This window comes from Neoarius graeffei, chromosome 9 (genome assembly GCF_027579695.1).
Source record: "Neoarius graeffei isolate fNeoGra1 chromosome 9, fNeoGra1.pri, whole genome shotgun sequence".
Classification (NCBI taxonomy): domain Eukaryota; kingdom Metazoa; phylum Chordata; class Actinopteri; order Siluriformes; family Ariidae; genus Neoarius; species Neoarius graeffei.
Genome location: NC_083577.1, coordinates 45,178,612 through 45,202,955, shown reverse-complemented (window position 1 = coordinate 45,202,955; position 24,344 = coordinate 45,178,612). Strand labels below are relative to the sequence as shown.

The 24,344-nt window shown below is 40.1% G+C and overlaps 2 protein-coding genes across 7 annotated transcripts in view; one reads left to right on the top strand and one right to left on the bottom strand.

Annotated features, from left to right (window-relative positions):
- Window positions 1-20,862, bottom strand: part of wdr3 (WD repeat domain 3) — a 30,987-nt gene extending 10,125 nt beyond the window's left edge. The window contains exons 1-16 of one of the 2 annotated variants that reach the window (XM_060929585.1): window positions 20,765-20,862; window positions 20,148-20,341; window positions 13,666-13,875; window positions 13,404-13,522; window positions 13,173-13,251; window positions 12,667-12,762; window positions 11,121-11,237; window positions 10,860-10,961; window positions 10,674-10,771; window positions 10,482-10,583; window positions 10,005-10,235; window positions 9,761-9,854; window positions 9,557-9,658; window positions 3,924-4,009; window positions 3,698-3,836; window positions 2,832-2,888 (exon numbers count right to left, since the gene is read on the bottom strand). In XM_060929585.1, the coding sequence (XP_060785568.1) occupies window positions 2,832-2,888; window positions 3,698-3,836; window positions 3,924-4,009; window positions 9,557-9,658; window positions 9,761-9,854; window positions 10,005-10,235; window positions 10,482-10,583; window positions 10,674-10,771; window positions 10,860-10,961; window positions 11,121-11,237; window positions 12,667-12,762; window positions 13,173-13,251; window positions 13,404-13,522; window positions 13,666-13,875; window positions 20,148-20,321 (1,806 nt within the window). In that variant the 5' untranslated portion in view covers window positions 20,322-20,341; window positions 20,765-20,862. The remainder of the gene's footprint in view (window positions 1-2,831; window positions 2,889-3,697; window positions 3,837-3,923; window positions 4,010-9,556; window positions 9,659-9,760; window positions 9,855-10,004; window positions 10,236-10,481; window positions 10,584-10,673; window positions 10,772-10,859; window positions 10,962-11,120; window positions 11,238-12,666; window positions 12,763-13,172; window positions 13,252-13,403; window positions 13,523-13,665; window positions 13,876-20,147; window positions 20,342-20,764) is intronic. The other variant, XM_060929586.1, reaches the window with a different exon arrangement.
- Window positions 20,863-21,155: 293 nt separating this feature from the next.
- gdap2 (ganglioside induced differentiation associated protein 2) overlaps window positions 21,156-24,344 on the top strand; it is a 47,208-nt gene continuing 44,019 nt past the window's right edge. The window contains exon 1 of one of the 5 annotated variants that reach the window (XM_060929581.1): window positions 21,156-21,339. The gene's annotated coding sequence lies outside the window, so the exon portion shown is untranslated. Of the gene's footprint in view, window positions 21,542-23,426; window positions 23,537-24,344 lie in introns of those variants that run through there. The other 4 variants (XM_060929579.1, XM_060929583.1, XM_060929582.1 and 1 more) reach the window with 4 other exon arrangements.

The following is a 24,344-nucleotide window of genomic DNA, read 5'->3' as shown; positions in this document are numbered from 1 at the left end:
CCTGTTCCACACTCCAACCCAGTCGATGGCAGTAATGCACCTTTAAGTTGGTTTGCCAACTGCCAAAAACCCCTCAAGATGAAAAAGATAATGGCAGACTGTGTTACTGAACCAACCGAGAACGAAATTAAAACTCTACTTGAAAGCAAAACCCCCAAAAAACAAAAACAAAAAACACACCACAACAAAATATGGAATGAAAGTATCTTTTTTTTCAAGAATTATGATAGCATTTTTCACAAATTGCTACTGTCATTTCACCGGTTTGTTTACATTTTATGCGGAAATGATTTTGTCTGACGTTTTGTACAAAGTTTCTATTGATCGAATTTGCAAAAAATAAAACGCTCTGTTCCTCAAAAGTCCAGTGAATGTTGATAGAATAAAACAGTTATTCCACTCAATCTCATCATACATGGTTTATAACCAACTCTGCGCTACACGCCTCGTCGGCTATCAGCTCACGTACAACTCGATTTTGTGGAATAACTGCTAAATATATAAGGAATAAAAAAATACAATGGGGCATGCTTTTATTGGAAAATATCAATGATGGGGAGGTGCAATACTGTTATCACACTGAAACTTATGATAACTGGAGTGATTATTTTTCAATAATGGCACCACCTGAAGGGTTTTCTCTCTCTTACAGCATATTATTATTAATTAGAGAATGACAATTTATCCATTTATAGTCAAATTTAATGTTGTGGAAAATCTGTTAAGCTTAGGTCCTGTTATCAGATATATTATAGCAACTTTAAACTATTGTTCCCTCACCAGTCTCTCTTTTTTTTTTCCTCTTAACGTTATGTTCATAACACCAAACAAAATGCAGTATGTTAGTGAGAAACCACAAAACACAGTCCTCCCTCCTGAAGAATTTCTCCAGGGTGGAAATTTCACCACATCAATGATTAGACAAGTGTTTTTAAAAACTGTTTATGAGGAGAGTCCGCCACATACAGTGTCTTGCAAAAGTATTCATCCCCCTTGGTGTTTGTCCTGTTTTGTCGCATTACAAGATGGAATTACAATGGATTTTTGGAGGGTTAGCACCATTTGATTTACACAACATACCTACCACTCTAAAGGTGCAAATTGTTGTTTTATTGTCACACAAACAATAATTATGATGAAAAAACAGAAATCTGGAGTGTGCATAGGTATTCACCCCCCTTTCGTATGAAACCCCTAAATGAGAGCTGCTCCAACCAATTCACTTCATAAGTCACATAATTAGTTGATTAACAGCCACCTGTATGCAATCAAAGGGTCACATGATCTGTCACATGATGTCTGTATAAATCAGCCTGTTCTGGAAGGACCCTGACTCTGCAACACTACTAAGCAAGCAACATGAGAACCAAGAAGCCTCCAAACAGGTCAGAGACAAAGTTGTGGAGAAGTGTAGATCAGGGTTGGGTTATAAAAAATATCCCAAACTTTGAATATCCCAGGGAGCACCATTAAATCCAATATAACAAAATAGAAAGAATATGGCACCACTACAAACCTGACAAGAGAAGGCCGCCCACCAAAACTCACAGACTGGGCAAAGAGGGCATTAATCAGAGATGCAACAAAGACATCAACGATAACACTGAAGGAGCTGCAAAGATCCACAGCGGAGATGGGAGTATCTGTCCATAGGACCACTTTCAGCCATACACTCCACAGAGCGGGGCTTTATGGAAGAATGGCCAGAAAAGAGGAACTGCTGAAGAAAACACATTTGAAGTTTTCCCCAACAGCATGTGGCAGACTCCCCAAACACACGGAAGAAGATTCTCTGGTCAAATGAGACCAAAATTGAACTTTTTGGCCATCATGGAAAATGCCATGTGTGGCGCAAACCCAACACACTGAGAACACCATCCCTACAATGAAGCATGGTGGTGACAGCATCATGCTGTGGGGATGTTTTTCATCTGCAGGGACAGAAGAGCTGGTCAGGACTGAAGGAAAGATGGATGGCACTAAATACAGGGCAATTCTGGAGGAAAACCTGCTTGAGTCAGCCAGAGGTTTCAGACTGGGACGAAGGTTCACATTCCAGCAGGACAATAACCCTAAATATACTGCTAAAGCTACACTGCAATAGTTTAAAAGGAAACATTTAAATGTCTTGGAATGGCCTAATCAAAGCCCAGACCTCAATCCAGTTGAGAATCTGTGACATAACTTGAAGATTGCTGGACACCAACGCAACCCATCTAACCTGAAGGAGTTGGAGCAGTTTTGTCTTGAGGAATGGGCAAAAATCCCAGTGGCTGGATGTGCTAAGCTAATAGAGACATACCCCAAGAGACTTGCAGCTGTAATTGCAGCAAAAGGTGGCTCTACAAAGTACTGACTGGGGGTGAGGAATACTGATGTACACTCCAGATGTGTTTTTTTTTTATCTTAATTATTGTTTGTGTCACAATAAAACAACAATTTTCACCTTTAAAAGTTGTAGGCATGTTGTGTAAATCAGTGGTGCTAACCCTCCCAAAAATCCATTTTAATTCCAGTTTGTAATGTGACAAAAAAGAACAAACACAAAAGGTGGATGAATACTTTTGCAAGACACTGTAAATCTCTGCATGAGCTATACTATAGAATCAATAACAATATTACAACGAGTGCATTAATAAACCTGTGGTTCATCTTCCAGCCTCCACTATTGTCCAAACACCTTCTGACCAATCAGAATACAGAATTGAACAGTGCCAAGGTATAGCATGATAATATTGCAAACCATGACAAAATGTTAGGCAATTATTGTCATATGATAATGTAGGTACAAGCCTAATTGTCTCTATATGACAGTTAGATGGAAAACTTACATGTGAAATATCCAAACAGAGCACAGGCAGTTTATGTCCGTACAGAGACAGGAAAAACTAGAGAAAGAAACAGATCTGTTACTTTCAAATTGTCAGTATGTGTGCCATTATTAAAGGAGAACTAAAGTCATTTTTAAACTTGCTTTATTTCTTAATTAACGAGTTATTCAATTACATTTTCGGTTTTAGTAACCTTATATCAAGACTCATATTGGCAACTAATTGCAATTAAATATTATACTTATCAGCTTATTCGGTTTTCAGCCATGTTGAATTTAGTTTCTTTGATCCACGGCAGGAGTCATTTATCCGCGCAATCTTCACGAGATTTGTGCGAGACTTCGAAACGTGAAGTGTCAGCGCCGCCATTTTGAAAACTGTTTTCCAAACGAAATATTGCACAAAAACGAGTTTAAATGACGATTACTGCCTACTTTTATCAAACTTTCCTGATTGCTATCAAAACAAACAAAACTTCCGGCTTGATTACATCAGCATTCGAAAGAGGGCACGCGTGTCTTTTGACAACGTTGGCAGATGGTGGTCACTTTGATTTCCGCTGTAAATTGTACTTCCGTTCTACGATGTCTCGCACAGGTCTCAACGAATCTCATTTACAGCCATTGCTTTGACATATGGACTGATATATTACATAGCATATTTCAAACACTCTTAACTTGCTATAGCAGTAACAAAATAGCTGTCAGAAATGCATTCCTATATTTAATAAAATGAGATAAATAGAATTTTGATAATAAAAAATTTGCCTTCAGTTCTCCTTTAACTGCACGAATAACCAGTGCAATAACACTTTCCTGACACGGAAGCATCAGTAGTGTCCATTTGACTTGTGTTCTTCAGAATACCTTTAGTGTGTCTGTGTAGAAGATCTTCACAGTGCAGTCGAGGAGAGAGACTGCCAGCAGTTTCTGGTCAGGACTGTAGCGCACACACAGCACATCCTCGTCCAACTGGAGTATGCGAGTGTGTTTCACCGTCAGTCTCCTGCAGTAATATGCACATAAGTCACACACAAACCCTTCATTAACAAACACATGGAGAGTTATGGTTAGCAGACATAGTCTTCCTCACTTGTTGGCTCCCAATTTATTGTCCTTTATGAGCTCAAAGTCCCAGAATTTCACCATCTTGTCAGCTCCTCCAGTTACAATTCCCCTCTGAACGAACACACACACAAACTTACTTCAACATTTCTGCAATGATAAATATGTGCAATAATATTTTCTCATATCAGTTACACTTATCTGTTACAGTTTGACGTATGAAAGCGTGACAAAGGAAAAACTGATGGCATTGTGATGCTGTAGGCATTTTGCTGGCATGGCTTAGGTCTACACCCCCTTTATAGGGAAAACTCACTGTAAATCATTTCAAGTTATTTTGACTGACCATATTTCTATCCTAATGGGCGTGGTGTCTTCCAAGATCACAATGCCCCCAATCACCAGACATGAGGGCTCACTAAATGATTTGATGAGTATAAGAATGAGGTAAATTACAAGCTATGACCTTCAGTCACTACATCTCAACCCACTTGAACATCTATAGGAGATTTTGGATCGATGTGTTCAACAGTGCTCTCCACCAACATCATCAATACACCAACTGAGGGACTATTATTGAGAGGAATGCTGTTCATTGCTCCAGTACAGTTCTGGTTCCAATACAGCTGTTCTGGTGGCTCAGGGTTTTTCTTTTAATTTTTTCATGTCTGTATACATTATGTTCTTTGTAATTAAGTAGAAGCAGTCATGAAATCTCTGTCAGAAGTGTGATTACAGCCAAGTAGGTCTATTTTGTGGATAAATCTCTAATTGGACCTATAGTGCATTAATTAGTTTCCAGCAGTGCATCAATACCCTATGTAGTGAGCATACACTCATTACCCACTTTATTAGGAAAACCTGTATACCTACGCATTCATGCAATTATCCAATGAGCCAATCGTGTAGCAGCAGCAGTGCAATGCATATCATCATGCAGATGCAGGTCAAGAGTTTCAATTAATGTTCACGTCACACCAGAATGGGGAATAAATGTGATCTCTGTGACTTTGACCATGGCATGGTTGTTGGTACCAGACAGACTGGTTTGAGTATTTCAGAAACTGCTGATCTCCTGGGATTGTCACACACAATAATCTCTAGTGTTGACACAGAATGGTGTAAAGATTAAAGGAGAATGACTAGACTGGTTCAAGCTGACAGGAAGGCTTTTTTACAAATCTGGTGAGCAGAAAAGCATCTCAACATACAACACATCAAGTTTTGAGGTGGATGGACTACAACAGCAGAAGTTCAGGTTTCACTCCTGTCAGCCAACAACAGGAATCTGAGACTACAGTAGGTGAAGGCTCAACAAAAATAAAAAAATAAAATAAAAATTCAGCCAAACTGGTCTGCAGAACTGCTGCTCAGTAGATGATTTTTATTTTCCTCATCATTCTGTGTAAACGCTAGATATTTATTTTGTGAAAATCTCAGATCATCAGTTTCTGGAACAAATACAGTTAGGTCCATAAATATTTGGACAGAGACAATATTTTTCTAATTTTGGTTCTGTACATTACCACAATGAATTTTGAACAAAACAATTCAGATGCAGTTGAAGTTCAGACTTTCAGCTTTAATTCAGTGGGTTGAATAAAATGATTGCATAAAAACGTGAGGAACTAAAGCATTTTTTAAACACAATCCCTTCATTTCAGGGGCTCAAAAGTAATTGGACAAATTAAATAATTGTAAATAAAATGTTCATTTCTAATACTTGGTTGAAAACCCTTTGTTGGCAATGACTGCCTGAAGTCTTGAACTCATGGACATCACCAGACGCTGTGTTTCCTCCTTTTTAATGCTCTGCCAGGCCTTTACTTCAGCGGTTTTCAGTTGTTGTTTGTTTGTGGGCCTTTCTGTCTGAAGTTTAGTCTTTAACAAGTGAAATGCATGCTCAATTGGGTTGAGATCAGGTGACTGACTTGGCCATTCAAGAATATTCCACTTCTTTGCTTTAATAAACTCCTGGGTTGCTTTGGCTTTATGTTTTGGGTCATTGGCCATCTGTATTATGAAACGCTGACCAATCAGTTTGGCTGGATTTGAGCACACAGTATGTCTCTGAATACCTCAGAAGTCATCTGGCTGCTTCTGTCCTGTGTCACGTCATCAATAAACACTAGTGACCCAGTGCCACTGGCAGCCATGCATGCCCAACCCATCACACTGCCTCCGCCGTGTTTTACAGATGATGTGGTATGCTTTGGATCATGAGCTGTACCACGCCTTCGCCATACTTTTTTCTTTCCATCATTCTGGTAGAGGTTGATCTTGGTTTCATCTGTCCAAAGAATGTTCTTGCAGAACTGTGCTGGCTTTTTTAGATGTTTTTTAGCAAAGTCCAATCTAGCCTTTTTATTCTTGAGGCTTATGAGTGGCTTGCACCGTGCAGTGAACCCTCTGTATTTACTTTCATGCAGTCTTCTCTTTATAGTAGATTTGGATATTGATACACCTACCTCCTGGAGAGTGTTGTTCACTTGGTTGGCTGTTGTGAAGGGGTTTCTCTTCACCATGGAAACTATTCTGCGATCATCCACCACTGTTGTCTTCTGTGGGCGTCCAGGTCTTTTTGCATTGATGAGTTCACCAGTGCTTTCTTTCTTTCTCAGGATGTACCAAACTGTAGATTTTGCCACTCCTAATATTGTAGCAATTTCTCGGATGGTTTTTTTTTTTCTGTTTTCGCAGCTTAAGGATGGCTTGTTTCACCTGTATGGAGAGCTCCTTTGACTGCATGTTTTCTTCACAGCAAAATCTTCCAAATGCAAGCACCACACCTCAAATCAACTCCAGGCCTTTTATCTGCTTAATTGAGAATGACATAACGAAGGAATTGCCCACACCTGCCCATGAAATAGCCTTTGAGTCAATTGTCCAATTACTTTTGGTCCCTTTAAAAACAGGGTGCCACATGTTAAGGAGCTGAAACTCCTAAACCCTTCATCCAATTTTAATGTGGATACCCTCAAATGAAAGCTGAAAGTATGGACTTTATGTCCATGTCCATTATATAACTATAACTTGAATATGTTTCAGTAAACAGGTAACAAAACAAAATTTGTCAGTGTCCAAATATATATGGACCTTACTGTAAACCAACCCGCTTGGCACCAACAACCATGCCACTGAAATCATACTCCCCCCAAGTTTCCTGTGAACATGAACTGAAGCTCAGAACCTGTATCTGCAGGAGTTCATGCACTCTGCTGCTGCTACATGATTGGCTGGTAATGTGCAAGTGTATAGGTGTTCCTAATAAAATGGGCAGCGAGTGCATAGGTTGGGATTTGGGCTGTGTTACAGAAGGGTTAAAGCTTGCAGATTTGTACATCAATCCATCACATCAAAAATGTACCTCAAAGTTGCTTAAGACGTAACATTTAGTTTAACCCGTGTCAATGGGGGGGGAACAACCACACAACATGGGTGGGTTTAAAAAAAAAAAAACATGCATAAATTATAATTATGCCTTCTAGTAATCTTCTTTGGTTAACAGCATAATGTTCAGGTCCTGCTCCATCACACCCATTTGTGCTTGTTGAACATCCTGTTCCAAAACCATGGGCAATTATATGAATTTGGTCCCCTGTTTGCTGCTATAACAGCATCCACTCTTCTGGAAAGGATTTCCATTCGAGTTTGGAGTGTGGCTGTGGGAATGTTCAGTCACAAGAGCATTAGCGAGATCAGGCACTGATGTAAGGTGATGAGGCCTGGTGCACAGTCAGCATTTCAGTTCATCCCAAAGGTGTTCAGTGAAGTTAAGATTCAGGCTGTGTGTAGTCCACTCAAGTTCATCCACTCTAACCTTGGCAAACCACGTCTTTATGGACCTTGCTTTGTGTACAAGGGCATTGGTATGCAGGGATGTGAGTGACAAATTTAAAAAAAAGAGGAAAATTTTTAGGCTCAACAGACGACCCCAAAGGGGTCGTCACGACAACGAAGTTGTCGTGGGGAGGGTATGGGAGGGTCCGCCCTCCCATTGGTGGGGGTCTGGGGGGTCTCCCCCACGAAAATTTTTGTAAAAAGGACTTAAAATGGTGACATTTTAAGCACATAAAATGTAAAATTTCTAAATTAGCACATTTCAGTTTAAAAAATGTTTTGGTCAAATTTCATGGTGCTTTAGTGATACATGTTTCAGAACTTTACAAAAAAATTTTGAAAATGAGAAAAAAGTGTCATGTTTCAGGTTTGGGGTGCCGTGTCTGGCCTTAAGTCTGAAAAATGTTACCATTGATACCAAACTACCACCACTACAAATGTCATGTTAGGCCATATGAAAATAATTTCTTGTTTCTCATCACTATTTTTCCTCAAAATGGGTAGGACGGGCTTATTTTATTTTTATTTTGTTTTATTTTTCTGCTATGTGGGGGATAAAACACGAAAAATTGGAATGGTTGGAGCAGACTCTGGTTTCAGAGGCATGACGCTAAATTACCAGTGTAAAAAAAAAATATGTTTATGGTGGGTCAATTTTTTTTGGTTCGGGCTGTAATGATTATGAGGAACAAGAATATAATTTTATGTGGCCTTACATAACTAGCAATAAAATTTAAACCCTGCCACCAGTTCATAGTACATGTACTTACTCTCTTCAATCAGACCTAACACCTGAAAAATTAATGGCTAAATAAAATTCCACACTTTCTGTGAAGTTTATACTTGCAATATAATTTCAGATTAAACCTAATCATTGTTCAAATGTATCTGTAAATATTAAATGTGCTAGTGATAAATTAGATTGGAATTATCACATTATTTTCAGAGAACTAAAAATTTCATTCAAAAAGTAACAGTGAAGGTAATGTTTTTAATACGTAGGATAAAACATTATTATTATTATTATTATTATTATTGATGCCTACCTGGCAATGCATAGTTAGTCTTCTGAATCTCAACTCGACTCCTGTGTTTTTCGCTTTTCACGTGTCCACTGAGAGTCACAAATCCATGCCGTCCGTAGTTCAGTTCACAGCAACACAATTTGCAACGTGCGATTCCTTTCTTGTTGAGTTTTTCAAAAACCAAACTAAAAACACTTCCATCGGGAGCTTTGCGCTCTAACCAGTCCCAACGCCACTTATTTTCAATGCCAGAATCTATTTTCGTGACATCGGACTTCACAGACAACGCCGCCATTTTCATTCATACTCGTAGCAGTGCATGTACAATAGCGACTCCTCTCCACACAGCGATAATGATCAGATCGCTGTAAGGAGCTTTCGTCACTTCCGCTTAGTAAAATCCGGAAAAGTTTCGCGCCAGACTTTACCGAATATATATATATATTTTTTAAATTTTAGAAAACGCGGAAAACGATTTTTTACGCGGAAAGGCAATTTGAAAAACGCGGATTTCCACGGAAACGCGGAGATTTCACATCCGTGGGTATGGGAGAACAGGTTTGGGCCCCTTTAATTCCAGTGAAGGGAAATTGTAAAGCTCCAACTTTGTGGGCTTCCAACTTTGTGGCAGAACCACATGTGTGGTGGTCAGGTGCCCACATAGTTTTGGCCATATAGTGTACATAGTGTAGCGCTACTGCTAATGTTTGCATCTAAATCATTTCAATAATTAAAATTTCAAATGTAACCATGAAAGGAATTTGACAGTTATACAGTACTTAATCTACTGTAGTACCTGATCGGGAGAGAGACAGATGGACCACAGAGCTCCCTCGTGAGCTTCTGTAGTCTCCAGCAGGCTGCCTGATGCCAAGTCAAAAATCTGAATCTTTCCACTCTGTGAAAGAAAACAGACTGTTAGAGGCACTGAAACAGGGAAATCTACAGTCCTACTCCACTCAACGTCTCTTAGTCAAATGAAAAGGTTGTTGTGATGTACCTTAGTTCCTATAATGATTTGTCTATCTCCAGGCACAAACAGTGAGCAGAGTGCATACTCGCACGCCATGGTGCGGATCACCTGCAAAGTGGCCCTGGGACAGAAAAGATTTCCTGTTCAACACCAAAAATAAAAACTAAAGCAAAGTTTAAAAAGCAAACTAAGCATGCACATGATTTCCTCAGCACTATCAGGTTTATTCAAGAGTAAATTAAGTGTTTGTCTTTGATGTCCTGAGACTGACCTGTTCCAGACTTTGACAGTGTCTCCAGAAGCAGACAGGACTGCAATGTTGTCTGAGCTGAAAGACAATGTTCTGGCGTCTGTGCGGTGGCCACCCAGGGTGAGTCGAGACGTCTTGGTGCCTGTAGGAGTCTCCTCTGTTGTCTTTACGCTGTATGTCTCTACTGTGTTATTCTGCAGCAACAGAGCCACTTTCATCTCACCATTAGGAGACAGAAGGCAGTCCACTGACCTGGGGGGGGGGGGGACAACAGGTTTTTTCATTCTCATCTCATTATCTCTAGCCACTTTATCCTGTTCTACAGGGTCGCAGGCAAGCTGGAGCCTATCCCAGCTGACTACGGGCGAAAGGCGGGGTACACCCTGGACAAGTCGCCAGGCCATCACAGACAACAGGTTTTATACATGACTCTATAGAATATGTGAATGCTGAGCAGTACAAGTCTATATAATCTATTTAATGTTGAAATACACGGACCTGATCTTAAAGGAGGTTTTTATACTGGCCAGCTTTTGGATCTCATCTGTCAGCTTTCGCTCCACAACTATATCTGCTACATCAGCACCACCATCCTGAGACCTGGCCCAGAAACACCAGACATCTGTAAGTTAAAGGACACTGTGGCTGAATTTTTTTTTTGGTTCATGCTCCAAATTCCTGGTTACATACTTGGCCTTCTTCCTGGCCTTTTTCAGCTTGCGTTCCATTTTCTTCTGAATTTCTTCCTCTGGCAGCACAGTAAAGATTTCCAGAATGCTGTCAAGGCCCTACAGATATAATTGATTGGATGAATCAAAAACAAGATATTTACCAGTAAATAGCGTTTATATTTAAATCCACAATCACAGAACATACATGGCATGCCAAGACTTTAGCTTTGGGATCGGCAATCAAGGACACAACCCGTTCTCTGGCTTCTCTCAGAACAGAGCCAGCTTTCTTACAGCTGAGGATTCTCTGTAGGAAGACAAGAGAAAGCAAAAGTACTGTGAAGAACATTCTTCAAACGCAATCCTGTAGCACATAGAAACAGCCAAATGCTTAAATGTCTCCACTGTTACAAGTTGAATTTGTTAATAAGTAGCACTGTCATTAATGTCTGTAGTGAAATATTACATCTTCTGGCTCTTCATTAGGACCTTCCTCTTCATTATCATCATCATCATCATCATCATCACCACCATCATGGTGACTTTTTCCTTTCTTCTGCCGTGGCTCTCCTACTTCTTTATACTGAAGAGACAGAGATGGTGTAATACTCCCATTAATCAGCATCAATTTAACACCTCTCGCATATTTCAGTATTACAGCTACATACAGCCATCTCCAAAGTTAGACATTCTATTTGTGGGTATAAAATAAACACTTCACAACAATAATTCAGGTTTTCCACTGAAAAAAAAAAGAAGTTACTTAAAGGAATATGGTTCTGGATAATTTATGTCTTGAGGTTGTTTGGCAGCTAGTTCACATAAAATGATGCTTTTTACACTGTATGTTTTGTTTTTTCCATAAAATGTACCATCCCTAACCCCTACCCAATCATTTAAAGGTAGACTGCCTTTCAGATTTTTCAAGTGTAGGTCATAAAAAGAATTTTCCCCGACACCCAGTTATTTTTGTTTAGTGGACCGAAAGCTACTGAATTCGAATCACAGACTTCCAATTTTATTAGGGCCATGTGGCCCCAAATTCTCTGCTATTATTTCCTGCTTCACCATGACCCAATTCAAGATGCTACGCCATGCATCATGTGGTGGGCTTTCCCCGTTCGCGCAAGGCATTGTGGGATACAAATTTGAAACCGGAGAGAAAATTGAAGGACACGAGTGTGCGAATTAAACGTGAAAGACCAACTATAGTAATGGAAAGCGAGAAGAAAAGACGTTATGTTATATACGAAGGAAAGGAAACACAGGACCAAACTAATAAATATCGGCAGTCAGCCAACACCTTGGTGTGATCAGCTGTTCATTTAGCGACAGAATGATGTGTCAGTGCACGGTCAAGGTAAACCTATAGATGGCAGTAATGCAACACTGTGGATGCCAGCTGCCATAAAACCCAAAAGAAGACTAGACAGGGACACTCTAACGAGTGCAAACCCCACCTTTTCCCTATTAAAATACATTGGGCGAAAATTTCGAAGTTCTGCCATGACCTTGACCTTTGACCTCCAAAATGTAATGGTTTCCTTCCTGGGTGATTGGCAACACATGTACAAAATTTGGTCCAAATCGATCCACTGGTTCTTGAGATATCTTGCAGACACACAGACAGACAGACAGACAGACAGATACACACACACACACAGACTGACGCAGGTGAAAATAATAACCCCTCCGACTACTGTCGGCGGGGTTAATGAAGGTAAATATGCGCATGCGCACACGGACTTCCTCTGTCTGCGCAAAGCGAGTGATTTCATGCACATTATTTGCTCAGGAATCCCTTCAAATTAAATTACTTCCCAGCCACAGAATGGTCTGGGGTTTTTTTTTTGAGATATTACAGAAATAAACATATATCACAATGACTAAATTTTAGAGGGAACTAAATTTCACCGATTTTATGAAATCGAAAGGCCATCTAGCTTTAAGACACACTTGATTTTATAACGTGTTTGCCATGTAAAAATATGACCCGTGTGCGTCCTTCTTACCTCCTCTAGGTAATCAATGTCCCAGGCTCGGAGTTCACTGTCAGCAGAACCAGTCAGCAACCTGTTCTCCTGATTTAACAGAACCATTCCCCACACCTAGACAACACAGCAGTTCAGCAATGTCCTCATTCACAACTCCTAATATAATACAAGGCAAAATACCTTCCACATAAACTGCAAAAATTATATTACATTACAGGTATTTAGCAAACGCTCTTATCCAGAGCGATGTACAAGTACAACAATTTTTACCTAATCTCCATGTCTTTTGAAGTGGGATGAAACCCACACAGAACATGCAAACTCCACACAGAAAGACCCCATCGGCCATGAGCTTTGAACCTGGAACCTTCTTGCCGTGAGGTGACAGTGCTAACCACTGCACCACCATGCCACGAAGTATTTTACATTATGATACAAATTTTCCCTGACACTAAAATGATCTCAGCATGGCAGTTTCATTAGTTTTACCTTTCTGACCGGCACTATAGAGCAATTCTGCTCACCTCACTGCGGTGGCCCACCATTGTCTTAAAACAGTGCTGGGTGTCCAAATCCCACCATTTTACAAAGCTGTCCTTTGAGCTGCGGTAAAGGAGGGCAATAATACCAGCAATTTAATACGTTTATGAAAATGCATAAAACACTGATGTAATTCAATTTTTTCTTCAAATATATTGATAAAATTTTGGCTTCAAGTTGCTGCAAAAAACAAAAAAAAAATCAATCTAACTGACCTTGTGACAAGCAAATTTTTGTTCTTTAAAAGCAAAGCTTGTGTGATGGCATCTTTGTGTCCTGTGAGTCTGTACAAGCCACACTCATTTATTATGTCCCACACAATCACATTTGTGTCCTACAGAAAGAAAAAAAATGAGCATCATGGTAGCATAACAGCTTTAAACACAGCTCCAGGAATATTATTTGATTTCAGTAGTTGTCATAGATGAGAATTAACAACTCTGCAAAGGACAAATTATACATAGTACTTTATCTCACCTTAGAGCCAGTAACAAGTCGCGCTCCCAATGTGTCATAATGGATGACTGTGATAGCGGACTTGTGTCCATTAAAACCGATGTTGCTTTCACCATTTAAAAGGCTGAAGATGTGCACACTGCCATCCTCATAACCCACAGCTATGTGGATCCCATCAGGAGAAGGACAGAGATACGTCACTTCATGCTTCTTACCCTCAAGAATGAGAACCTAGGAAAACAAAACGATGAAAGTGAATATGAGTGAACCAGCCGGATGCTGACGGCAACAATATGCAAAAAGACAATTCATCATCAAGCAGTGCACATTATAGCAAAACAGATGCATAGTATGGCGGCATCCCTTTAAACCTCGCGATGAACTTATGAGCTGAATTCAACGTGTTGGACCAGAAAGATCACCAAATTCCAGCACAAGATTTGGACAAACCTTACTGGCACAAAAAGACAAATAAACAGGACCAAGTCTTTACACACACAGCGCAATCATTATGATTTTTTTCATCACACTGCAAAAAACTGAATTTGAGGAGAAAATTCCTTAATATTATGAAATTATCTTGCTGCATGGACAGATAATTTTACTAGACAAGACATCTTGGAATAAGTTGGTTACAATCTAGAACTAATTTTATTAATATCTCAGAGTTGGTGCCTTGTATTTTTGCCTACACTGCAAAAATATATCTTAAGCTAGAATACCTTGAATATAGTTGAAACGATCAAGCATTTCCTACTAGAAGAATACAAGGCACCAACTCTGAGATTATTAAAATTAGTTCTAGATTGTAACCAACTTATTCCAAGACGCCTTGTCAAGTAAAATTATCTAGCCATGCAGCAAGATAATTCCTTAATACTAGTGAAATTTTCTCCTCAAATTCAGTTTTCAGTTTTTTGCAGTGCAGATTTTTTTTTTGAACGACTATCCCGTAAACGAACACTGACCTCAAAGGCGAATGTTTATATGCGCAAAAGCAACGTTATTTTTTTCCCAGCAGTTTCAAGTTTTCTATTATTTTGTCCGTGAAAGGAACGCGGTCAACCCATCAAGGCACAGGGTGTGGAAACATCACAAAGCTGCATGCTTGCTGGATTGTCTCATTCAGTTTGTGTCTCAAAACCCAGCACTACAGAAACAACAACTTTAAAGACAATGTCTGGAATAAAATAGAAGAGGAGCTCGGCAATGAAAACAGTAAATGTACAGTCCGTGGTCTGTAGCCTACTTTGGGCCATCCTTAAAAAAAAATCCGTTTCCTGTCCACCGGGTGAGCAAAAAAATGTTCAGTCGGGAGGGAGGGATTTTTTTTTACTATATGGATGGATAAGAAATCGCAATGCTGTGTTTGCTTTTTCTTTCAGTACTTTATTATAAAAGCAGACATTTAATAAAATGACAGTTTAATCAACTGAAACTTGTACAAAAACTTTAAGTTAGCATTTTAAATGCTGACTGCAACATTTGCAAAAATTTTACAAAGGTACTTAAAATGTCCGACACACGGACTTTTTGTAGTTCTAAATCGAGCGTTAGGCCTAGTTCGGATGAAATTACACTATTAAAATGATCACTGAATGATTTGCTTTTCTGAATCTTTACTATTTTGTTGTTCGCTAGAATACCATTTCGCGATTTCACACTTAAGCAAATGTTTGAAAACTCCGGATCGCCTTCCTTCATGGTGGCTGCCATTTTTTTGTGCCGCACGGCGCATGCGCAGAGCTGATTCAATTCTATATTCTGCGCGGAATGCAGGGCTTTCCACAAGCGCCGGCCATACAGCCGACTACACAATTAGGTCCAGCTGGCTACTTTAATGACTATTATTTTTGTAGCCCACAGGCTCTAAGTATTAATTTTCGATTTTAATAAAATTAAATGTTTATCTAACGGACTGACAATAATGTCAAACTGAACCGCACTCATTTAAGTTGTGATTCGCGCTGTTTGTACCGATAATAACCACAAATTCCCCGCCGACTTCATTGATCAAGGGAGAGTAACTCATCCGCGGCCCCGACATGCGGAGTGTGTGCGCGCGCGCACTTGGCGGAGGCAGTAGTGCGTCGGGGCTGTCGGAGGGAACAGAAGCAGAGATAACGCTTATTTTGTCTCCGGTAAACCAGTCTTCTCTCATTCAATTACGTGCTGGCATCAAAAGACACTGCTGGTTGTAAATGAAACCAAACTGAGTGGTTGGAGTGTATTTCATACACAAATGGAGAAATGTTCGCTGAGTGTGTAATTGTGTAGCCCCACTGCAGACCGTTGTCGTTGTTAATTCATAGCATGCTCAGCTGCGTGAATGTGTCATGCACCGAAAATAAGAGATTTACAAGCCAGGAACGCCTCATGATGCAATACGCAAGAAAAGAAAGAAGATTTACTGCCATTTTACTTTGTATTTGAGTAAAGTGAATAAATAAATGGTCTGTGGAAAATACATTTAATCCTGGGAACTGCGTGCACAGGAGTTTATTTTGTGTTTACCCCCCCGGCTACTTATTTGTCATGGCTGCCTAGTATGAGCCTTAGTGGAAAGCCCTGGGAATGTGTAAATGTCAAGTTCGATTTTAGATTTACGAACCCGAAAAAAATGTAAAAAAAAACGGCGTTAAAAAAAAATTTCAACCGCACAAACAGCACTCACCCGGCCGGTGGACCGGAAACAGAACATTTTTTAATAATGGCCTTGTAATGTAGTGAAGCTTACTATCAGTCTCAGCAACTCCTGAAGCAAGCAGTGAAACTTCACATGTTCTCACCTGCTGCTCAGGATTGGATGCACCCAAAACCCCACCACACACTTTTTTTTTTGTAAAAAAATAAAAATAAGTGCCAGCTCATCATCACACAATTGTTTTTGTGGAATGTTCACATAATCGCATCACATTTGATGTGAATACTAGTATTGCGTTAAATTAATCAATTATTTTTTTCACACATTCGCATCGTGCTGTATGTGTAAAGTCACACTACGGCTCATGATGCTTCGCGATGGTTATCGATGAAAATGAGGCGTTTTGGTGGCGATATAAAGGTGAGCTAAAAGTTGTGGTCACACAGCAGGTGAACATTTGACCATCACGCCTTCACGCTCGAGTCTCGCACAGCTTGACTCTCACGGAGCGAATTGTGCGCACTCTTGGGATCTAGTCATTCTGGGAAACACCTGATGCTGATTTCAGCGCAATCAGCACACACATAAGGATGCTGTTTTCATAGAGACTTTGCGAAGTATTGCCATTATCACAGTCATGTTTGTTTCTAGCCATATTTCTGACTCTGGTTAAATCCTCTGCTCTCTGTTTTGCTTTCATTTGTTTCATTCCTCTGACTTTGCGTCACGTTTTGTTTTTGTAAATATCACACCTGCTACTGAACACTCTTCCTGCGCTCACATCCGTCTACTGCCGCAGTCCTGACAGAATACTTCACAAAGTCTCTGTGAAAACAGCGTCCTTATATGCGTGCTGATGATGCTGATTTCAGCACAAGGTGTTTCCCATAACAACTGGGTCCCAAGCGCATGCACAACGCGCGCCAAAGGATCCCCGAATGTAAATGCACTTTTTAAGTCTTGGGGAAGGTTAGGCTATGCCGAGCCACTGTGTTGATGAGGCTCCCACGAGCATCAGGGACATGGATTCAAGACAAATACATCTCAAGAGGCTCGAAGAAGGTTCCCTGAGCTTCTGGAAATATTCCCAAACCCATTTGCGAGCATTCAATGCTTAGTTTGCCGACAAAAACATCACCACCAAATTTTAACACATGCATTGAAATTTCTCATGATGTTTTTGGCCCCTCACGAGGCAGAGAGACAAAAAACAACTCGCGAAGCTCACATTTGCCGTGCATCACACGATTGGTGGCAATGCTGCCAATTTTTTCATCGCCAAACCCATCATGAGCTGTAGTGTGACCAAGGCCTAAAGACCGTAACTTCCAGTGAGGATGCTGATATGTTTCCACCACTTCTTAAAAGTGCAGTCTTTTAAAAATTTGGTACCTAAGAAAAGTATGGGAATGAACAGCAGCACAAATTAAGAACTCCTTGACATTTATTTAGTCTATAAAAAATTTTTTAGTCTAGTTATAGAAAAAAACAGTCTAGTTTTGTTTGCTGCTGTTGCCATGGTGGGTCTTTTTTTTTTTTTAAAGAAAAAAAGGTAGATATACATTGATAGCCTTCCTAAGAAAATAAAGGTTGCTATTTTATTTGCTGCAAGCTTCAGTTTGGCATGACCGTGTAAAGGCTTTTACAAGCTTTATTCCTGGAACAGACCCCTGGACTTAAACACTATAAGCATTAATTCACCAGTGGGGATTTTGCAGTTTATACCCCAATATTTGTGTCACACTTGCTGATATGATTACATGAGTGCATCATGATGAATTTACATCAGCGAATGATCACTTGTAGTATTGTGGCATAATCAAATATAAAGTGATGGACATTATAATAACTCATTTAATCAACATCTGACATTGTGCGCTCTCTTTTTACCTTCTAATGGAGGAGATCAGTAAAGGCTGAATGTAGATAAGTGAAATGCATTCTGTAAACCATCCTCTATTCCGTGACAGGCCAAAGTGTTTGAAAATCCAATCCTGAAGAACCCTCATCAATCTACACTTCAATTTCAGCTCTTAACACACATGAATCAGATCATCAATCTTCTACAGCAGGGATGGGGAATGTTCGGCCTCCGGGCTGTATACGGCCCGTGAGACCGTTTGATCCGGCCCACGAGACCGTTTGATCCGGCCCACAAGATGATTCATAATTACTCACACGCACACACTAAAAAAAATTTTAAATCAGAAAAAATGAGACCGCAATTAATAAAATAGGCGAGTGGTTGTCTTTCCGGGCCAAGGTCAGGGTCCTGAACCCCACACAAGCAGAGCATGGTCATGCGCGGTCACGTCACGTCATTTAGCGGGCATAGACAGACTGTTTAACGATTTCACCAAAATGCACCATGGCGAGTATGAAGAGAAAGGTAGATGTGGAATGTCGTGCTTTTTCGACAATTATTTTTTCGTCGAAGTAAAAAGCAAGCCAGTTTGCTTAGTTTGTGGGGACGCCCTTGCAGTGATGAAAAAGGCTAATCTGGAGCGTCATTAGAGCACCAAACACGCCAAGCTGGACCAGCTGAAAGGACAAGTGCATGTGGATAAAATTAATGCTCTTCGGCAGAGTTTAAGCACCCAACAAGCAAAATTCACAAGACCTCAAGGTAACCAAGAAAACATTACACAAGCTAGTTTTGTGGTAAGTGAGCTAATCGCCAAGAAACTGAAACCACATTCAGAAAGGGAGTTTGTGAAGGAGTGCCTTGTCACTGCCATGGAACTGCTCGCACCGGACAAAATGAAACTTTTCCAAAGTTTCAGTTTGTCTCGAAGAACCGTCTCTGATCAGATTACTGACATGGCACAAGACACGGAGAAAACACTGAAGGATACCGCAAGGGATTTTCAGTTTTTCTCTTTAGCCTGCAATGAGACATCACAAATACCACCCAACTTGCCATTTCTGTGCATGGGATTACAGCAGAGTTTTGGCCCTTTTCTACTACCCTTTTTCAGCTCACTTCAGCTCACTTCAGCCCGACACGGCTCGCGTTTCGACTACCTCAGAGCAGCATGACTCAGCAAGCTTCAGCCCTGCTTAGCACCCAAAACTCGCATGGTTTTGGAGTGGGGCTGAAGCGAGCCAAACCGAGCCGAGTGGGGCTAGGGGCGTGAAGAGACACTCCCCTGTGCACTGATTGGTGAGGAGGAGTGTCCTCACATGCCCACACACGCCCCGCGAGCACGCTGGGATCTGTAAACACCGTAAACCCGGAAGAAGAATTACGAATTACGAGAATTTCTGAAACCTTATGCGCCTCGTCTCATCTATACGCTCTTGCCAGTATCTGTTGGCGTTGTCGGTGACAACAAGCCACAGCACCAAGACCAGCAACACTAACGACTCCATGTTTATTGTTTACTATCCGGGTCGTGAGACTACCGCTTAAAAGATCACTGATGTCACTGTTTGCGCCGCCTAACGACATCACGTGACGTCCACCCACTTTCGCTAACTCCACCCAATGTGTCCACCCACTTCCAGCCAGCACGGTTCAGCGCGGTTGTAGTCGAAATGCAACTCCAACAGCCCCGCTCAGCCCGACTCAGCCCGACTCAGCCGCGTTGGTAGTGGAAAAGCGGCATTTGATACGCGGGAGGAAAAAACAGAAAGTTACACCGATAAAGTTGCTTTTTTTATTTGAATAGCATGAAAGAAAGCTAAAATAAATGGGCTGCATCTTAAAATTTTCAGCAGAGGTTATGGGTTAAAAAATGTAGTTTGGCCCCCCCCATAGGATGTTGTAAAACTCGAAATGGCCCTTGATAGGAAAAAGGTTCCCCATCCTTCATGTCGTGGTATGTTTGGAGATGGAGAAGTGTGTGTATTGGTGTACCTTCTCAGCTTTGCGCACATCCCATATGAACACATGCTCACAGGCTCCTACAGCCACATAGCGGCCCTGCTCGCCTCCTCTCAGCCGCACAAACACCACATTGGCCTTGGGACTGCCGATCAGGCCAAACACTGCACTGGGCACATAGCGCAGGTACTGCTTAGTCAAGCCCATGGCCAAGGCTTTCACCTAACCTTTGGACAAAGCAGAAACGTCACTGAAAAATCTATCACACTCTTAAGACAGCTAGTGGGTTAATTAATGGTGCATGACATTATAGCCAGAGGTTTTGGTAAGCAGATCAAAGCATAACATTAGTTCTGGGTTTTACCAGACATCTGGACTTGTTTTTGTAGTAATACAATTCAGAGTGATACTCTATACCTGGGAGATATTTTAATCACTTATGTAAACATTCTTATCTTAAAAACTTTCATTAAACCCATGTGATTATCCAGTAGGGCAGAATGTTGTGGTGCAGCTCAACACTAAAACCCCATGCATCACTACGCCACACGTGTGCCACGTGATAAACGTAAAACAACCCAGTTATCCAATGCTTTAATTTCAGCAAATACAACCTATAACTGGAATTGATTGATTAATAATCCACCTACCGTTCCGACTGACTGTTTTAGTGTATTCAGTATTACGTTTCGTAATGAAAGGTCTGAGCAGAACTTGTATCACCCACTCGAGGCCGCCATGTGCACTAGTCCATGGAGGCAGAAGTAATCAATTGAACACATCGATTAAAATGTTTGTTAACAAATTAAAACTTATTCTGCTGATATAGTTAAAGAAAAAATAGATATTTTCAAATATCTTATATACATGGATGTTCCTTATATTGTATTAGAATGGTGTAGTTTTATAATTATTTGTCATTCGATTAGTTTGGGCTTTCCGTATCCAGGGCTGCTCTGACAGTATGTCCTAAATATGAGTTTCATTTAACTTTACAAGGCTTGATTGATGGAACACATACATTTTCTTTTATAGTTCGTAGAGTTAAAAAGAAAACCGAATCAACAAGCTCTGAAAAAGTCACATACTATACAAATTCTTAGCAACCTTTTTCGTGTCAAGCAGATATCGAGACTATTGCGAGGATCCCTTAGGAGGAAAGTTCCGGAAGTGGATGTGTGTTCTTACTGAGAATCAGCTGACCCCACGCGGTACATAATACAGAGTGAGTCAATAGATGTTGCAAATGTAATAATATGTGATTGAGAGCCTTTTAAGGAACGTTTGTGCAATGCTAAGCTTCTTGGGGATATTATAAAACGCACGTTCACTGTTAGATTGAGTTAGTAGTGTTTTTGGAGGTGGATTTGTTTGAGCTAGCGTAGAGCAGTGGGCTGCACTGAGACCGCTCCAGCAGGTTTATAGAGGTGAGTACAGTCTTGTTTGCATGTCTTGTCTTGTTTTTGTTTTTTTACTGGTTTACTTTTCCAAACACTGTGCAGTTTTGCTGGAACAAGTTTCTGCTCTTTCATTTATCAGACTTCAGGAGTAAATTTACTCAAACTGCCTGATGCTCGGGTTGATCTCAGTTTCCTAAACCAGCCTTCCTTGAGGGTTGTTTTACAATCAGGGTACGCAAGCTAAAAATCACATTTAACACTTATTATCTTCAATATCAAAAGGCTTGACTAAATAAACTTGGTTGTTTATTGTAGCCCTGTGATAGCTCTATTTACCATGCCAAAAATATTTGGTGATAACGTTATTTTTGGTGAATGTATGGCTATATATGTCATATTTAGCAAAATTACTCATGTCATTTAGAAAAAGTGCTTTTTTGACCATAGGTAGCTCCAAAAGTGATGCACTTAAATCATTCTTTATACCGTAAAACAAATATTTGGTTCCATATCATTGGAAACATAGTTAAGTTTTAATGTTGAATGCCAGTAAGTTTTCAGACTATTTTGATCAAATTAGTATGCAATTGTGTCAAAAAAATGTCCTCTCCGAGACAGCTAATTTTTCAATATAAAATAACATATCTAAAATGATTATTTTCATCCTAAAATGTGGTCAAGATATTGGGACATAAATATTAGAGACAACTAACACAAAGCTTACAGCCTTATATTTAAAAGCACTATGGAAGTAGTGGATTCTGAATTGTCAAAAAAAAAAGTCCTTTCCGAGAATCACTTCATTTGTTTCTCCCAGCCCTGCTTAAAGCTACACTTGATCTTCTTTATCTTATAGCACATTACACAAAACTACCATACACATGTCAAAAAATTACCTGAAATCTGTTCTTTAACTTGTCCTTCACTTAAAAACTGGTACAAGAACCAGTTTGAATCAATTTGAATTTTGGACCCCTGTGACACAAACTTTGTACCCTGATTGTAAAACAACCCTTGAGCAAAACACTGTTTTGGAAGCTGGTTCACTCACTTGCTCACTTTCTAAAATTGAAGGTTTCATGATAATGTTCCTGTAATCCACATGATCTGGAGAAGTCAAATAAAGGAAAGCCTCAACTGAAACCTCACACAAAGCTCAGCTGATATCATGACACTAAATCAGGCTGTTATTTACCTCCTTAGTTTATTTACCAGATTCTGTCTCTGTAAGTAGATGATCAGATTAGATTGGACTCTGATCTCTTGGCACTGGTCACCCCAGTGTAGTGTTTTACATGTCAGCTGAGCTTTGTGTGAGATTTCAATAAAGCCTTTTCTTCACCCTATACAAGAGTATCTGCAATAAACCTACAGGCTTGGCCTATACTGTGCCCTTAAATCTCTGGCAGGATTGTCTACGATTAGATCTTTGTGACATATGAGTCCTTTGGAGTTTTGACTTCATGAATTAGTCTTTGACATGAAGAAAAAAAAAGCTTACTATTAGTCAAGTTTATTTGTATAGCGCTTTTAACAATAGACATTGTCGCAAAGCAGCTTTACAGAATTTGAATGACTTAAAACATGAGCTAATTTTATCCCTAATCTATCCCCAATAAGCAAGCCTGTGCCGATGGTGGCAAGGAAAAACTCCCTCAGACGACATGAGGAAGAAACCTCGAGAGGAACCAGACTCAAAAGGGAACCCATCCTCATTTGGGCAACAACAGACAGCATGACTATAACATTAACAGTTTTAACATGAAGACAGTTTCGTTGATGTTGTAACTCTTCATTGATGGAAACTTGAGTGCAAAACTGTTCATGACAACTGCAGTCCTAAAGTTAGCAAGTCAACTGTAGTCCTCAGCCATAAAAGCATTACTGTAAGAGTCCAGAGCGTCCTCCAGGTGTAACTTTCAACTGTCCTCATGGGGCCATCCTCCACAGGAGCGATGCGATGAGACTCCAACCAGACACAGGGCACCAGGATGGATCAAGCAGGTCCAAGGAGCAGAAGAGGTCAGCATCTCGATCCCAAGACCGACATATAACTCAGAGGGACAGATTTGGGGGGGGGGGAGAAAACACAGGTTGTTAGGTATGTCCTAAAAATGACAAGTATTAAGTCTGTGTGGTAGGCTCGCAGAGACGAGAGTCTTGACATCAGGCATAATACACAATATTAGGATGACCCTCTGTTTGTCCTGAATCCACCACGAGTCTTGATTCTTTGATTATGACTCCTGATCAACCGTAAATAACCATGTCATTTGGCTACACTTTTTTTTTTCTCCCCTTTCCCTCCTCAAATATCAAACTGACTCTCCCATTGCCCCAATATACAAAATGCACTTTATTTAATTTGATTGATTGAGTGATTGATTGCTTTATTCCGAACAGTAAAGAAGATACAAAAACTAAAAATTAAAAAATGCAATAATCAAAACATCGTCATAAGCAAACAGAATAGTGTAGCCACAAGGCAGTAACATAATAATGTTCAGAAAGGATTAGGAAGAAGTAATAACTTATCCAATCCTAACCCTCTATACCACCGCTAATCAAATGTCACTTTCCACCATAAACTATATATACAAAAGAAAACAAAAGCAACAAATAAAAAAGAAAACATACCAACATGGTATAATATCAACCAAATCATATATACAGATACCTGTTATGCATATATACACACATACAATACGTGTATACAGTACATACATGTACACAAATTTAAAGGGTCTGTTTTATTTGTTGTTAGGACATGCAACCGTTTTGGTTTATCGGCCTAAAGCAAATAAACACTTGGGTTTATTGAGGTAGTTTA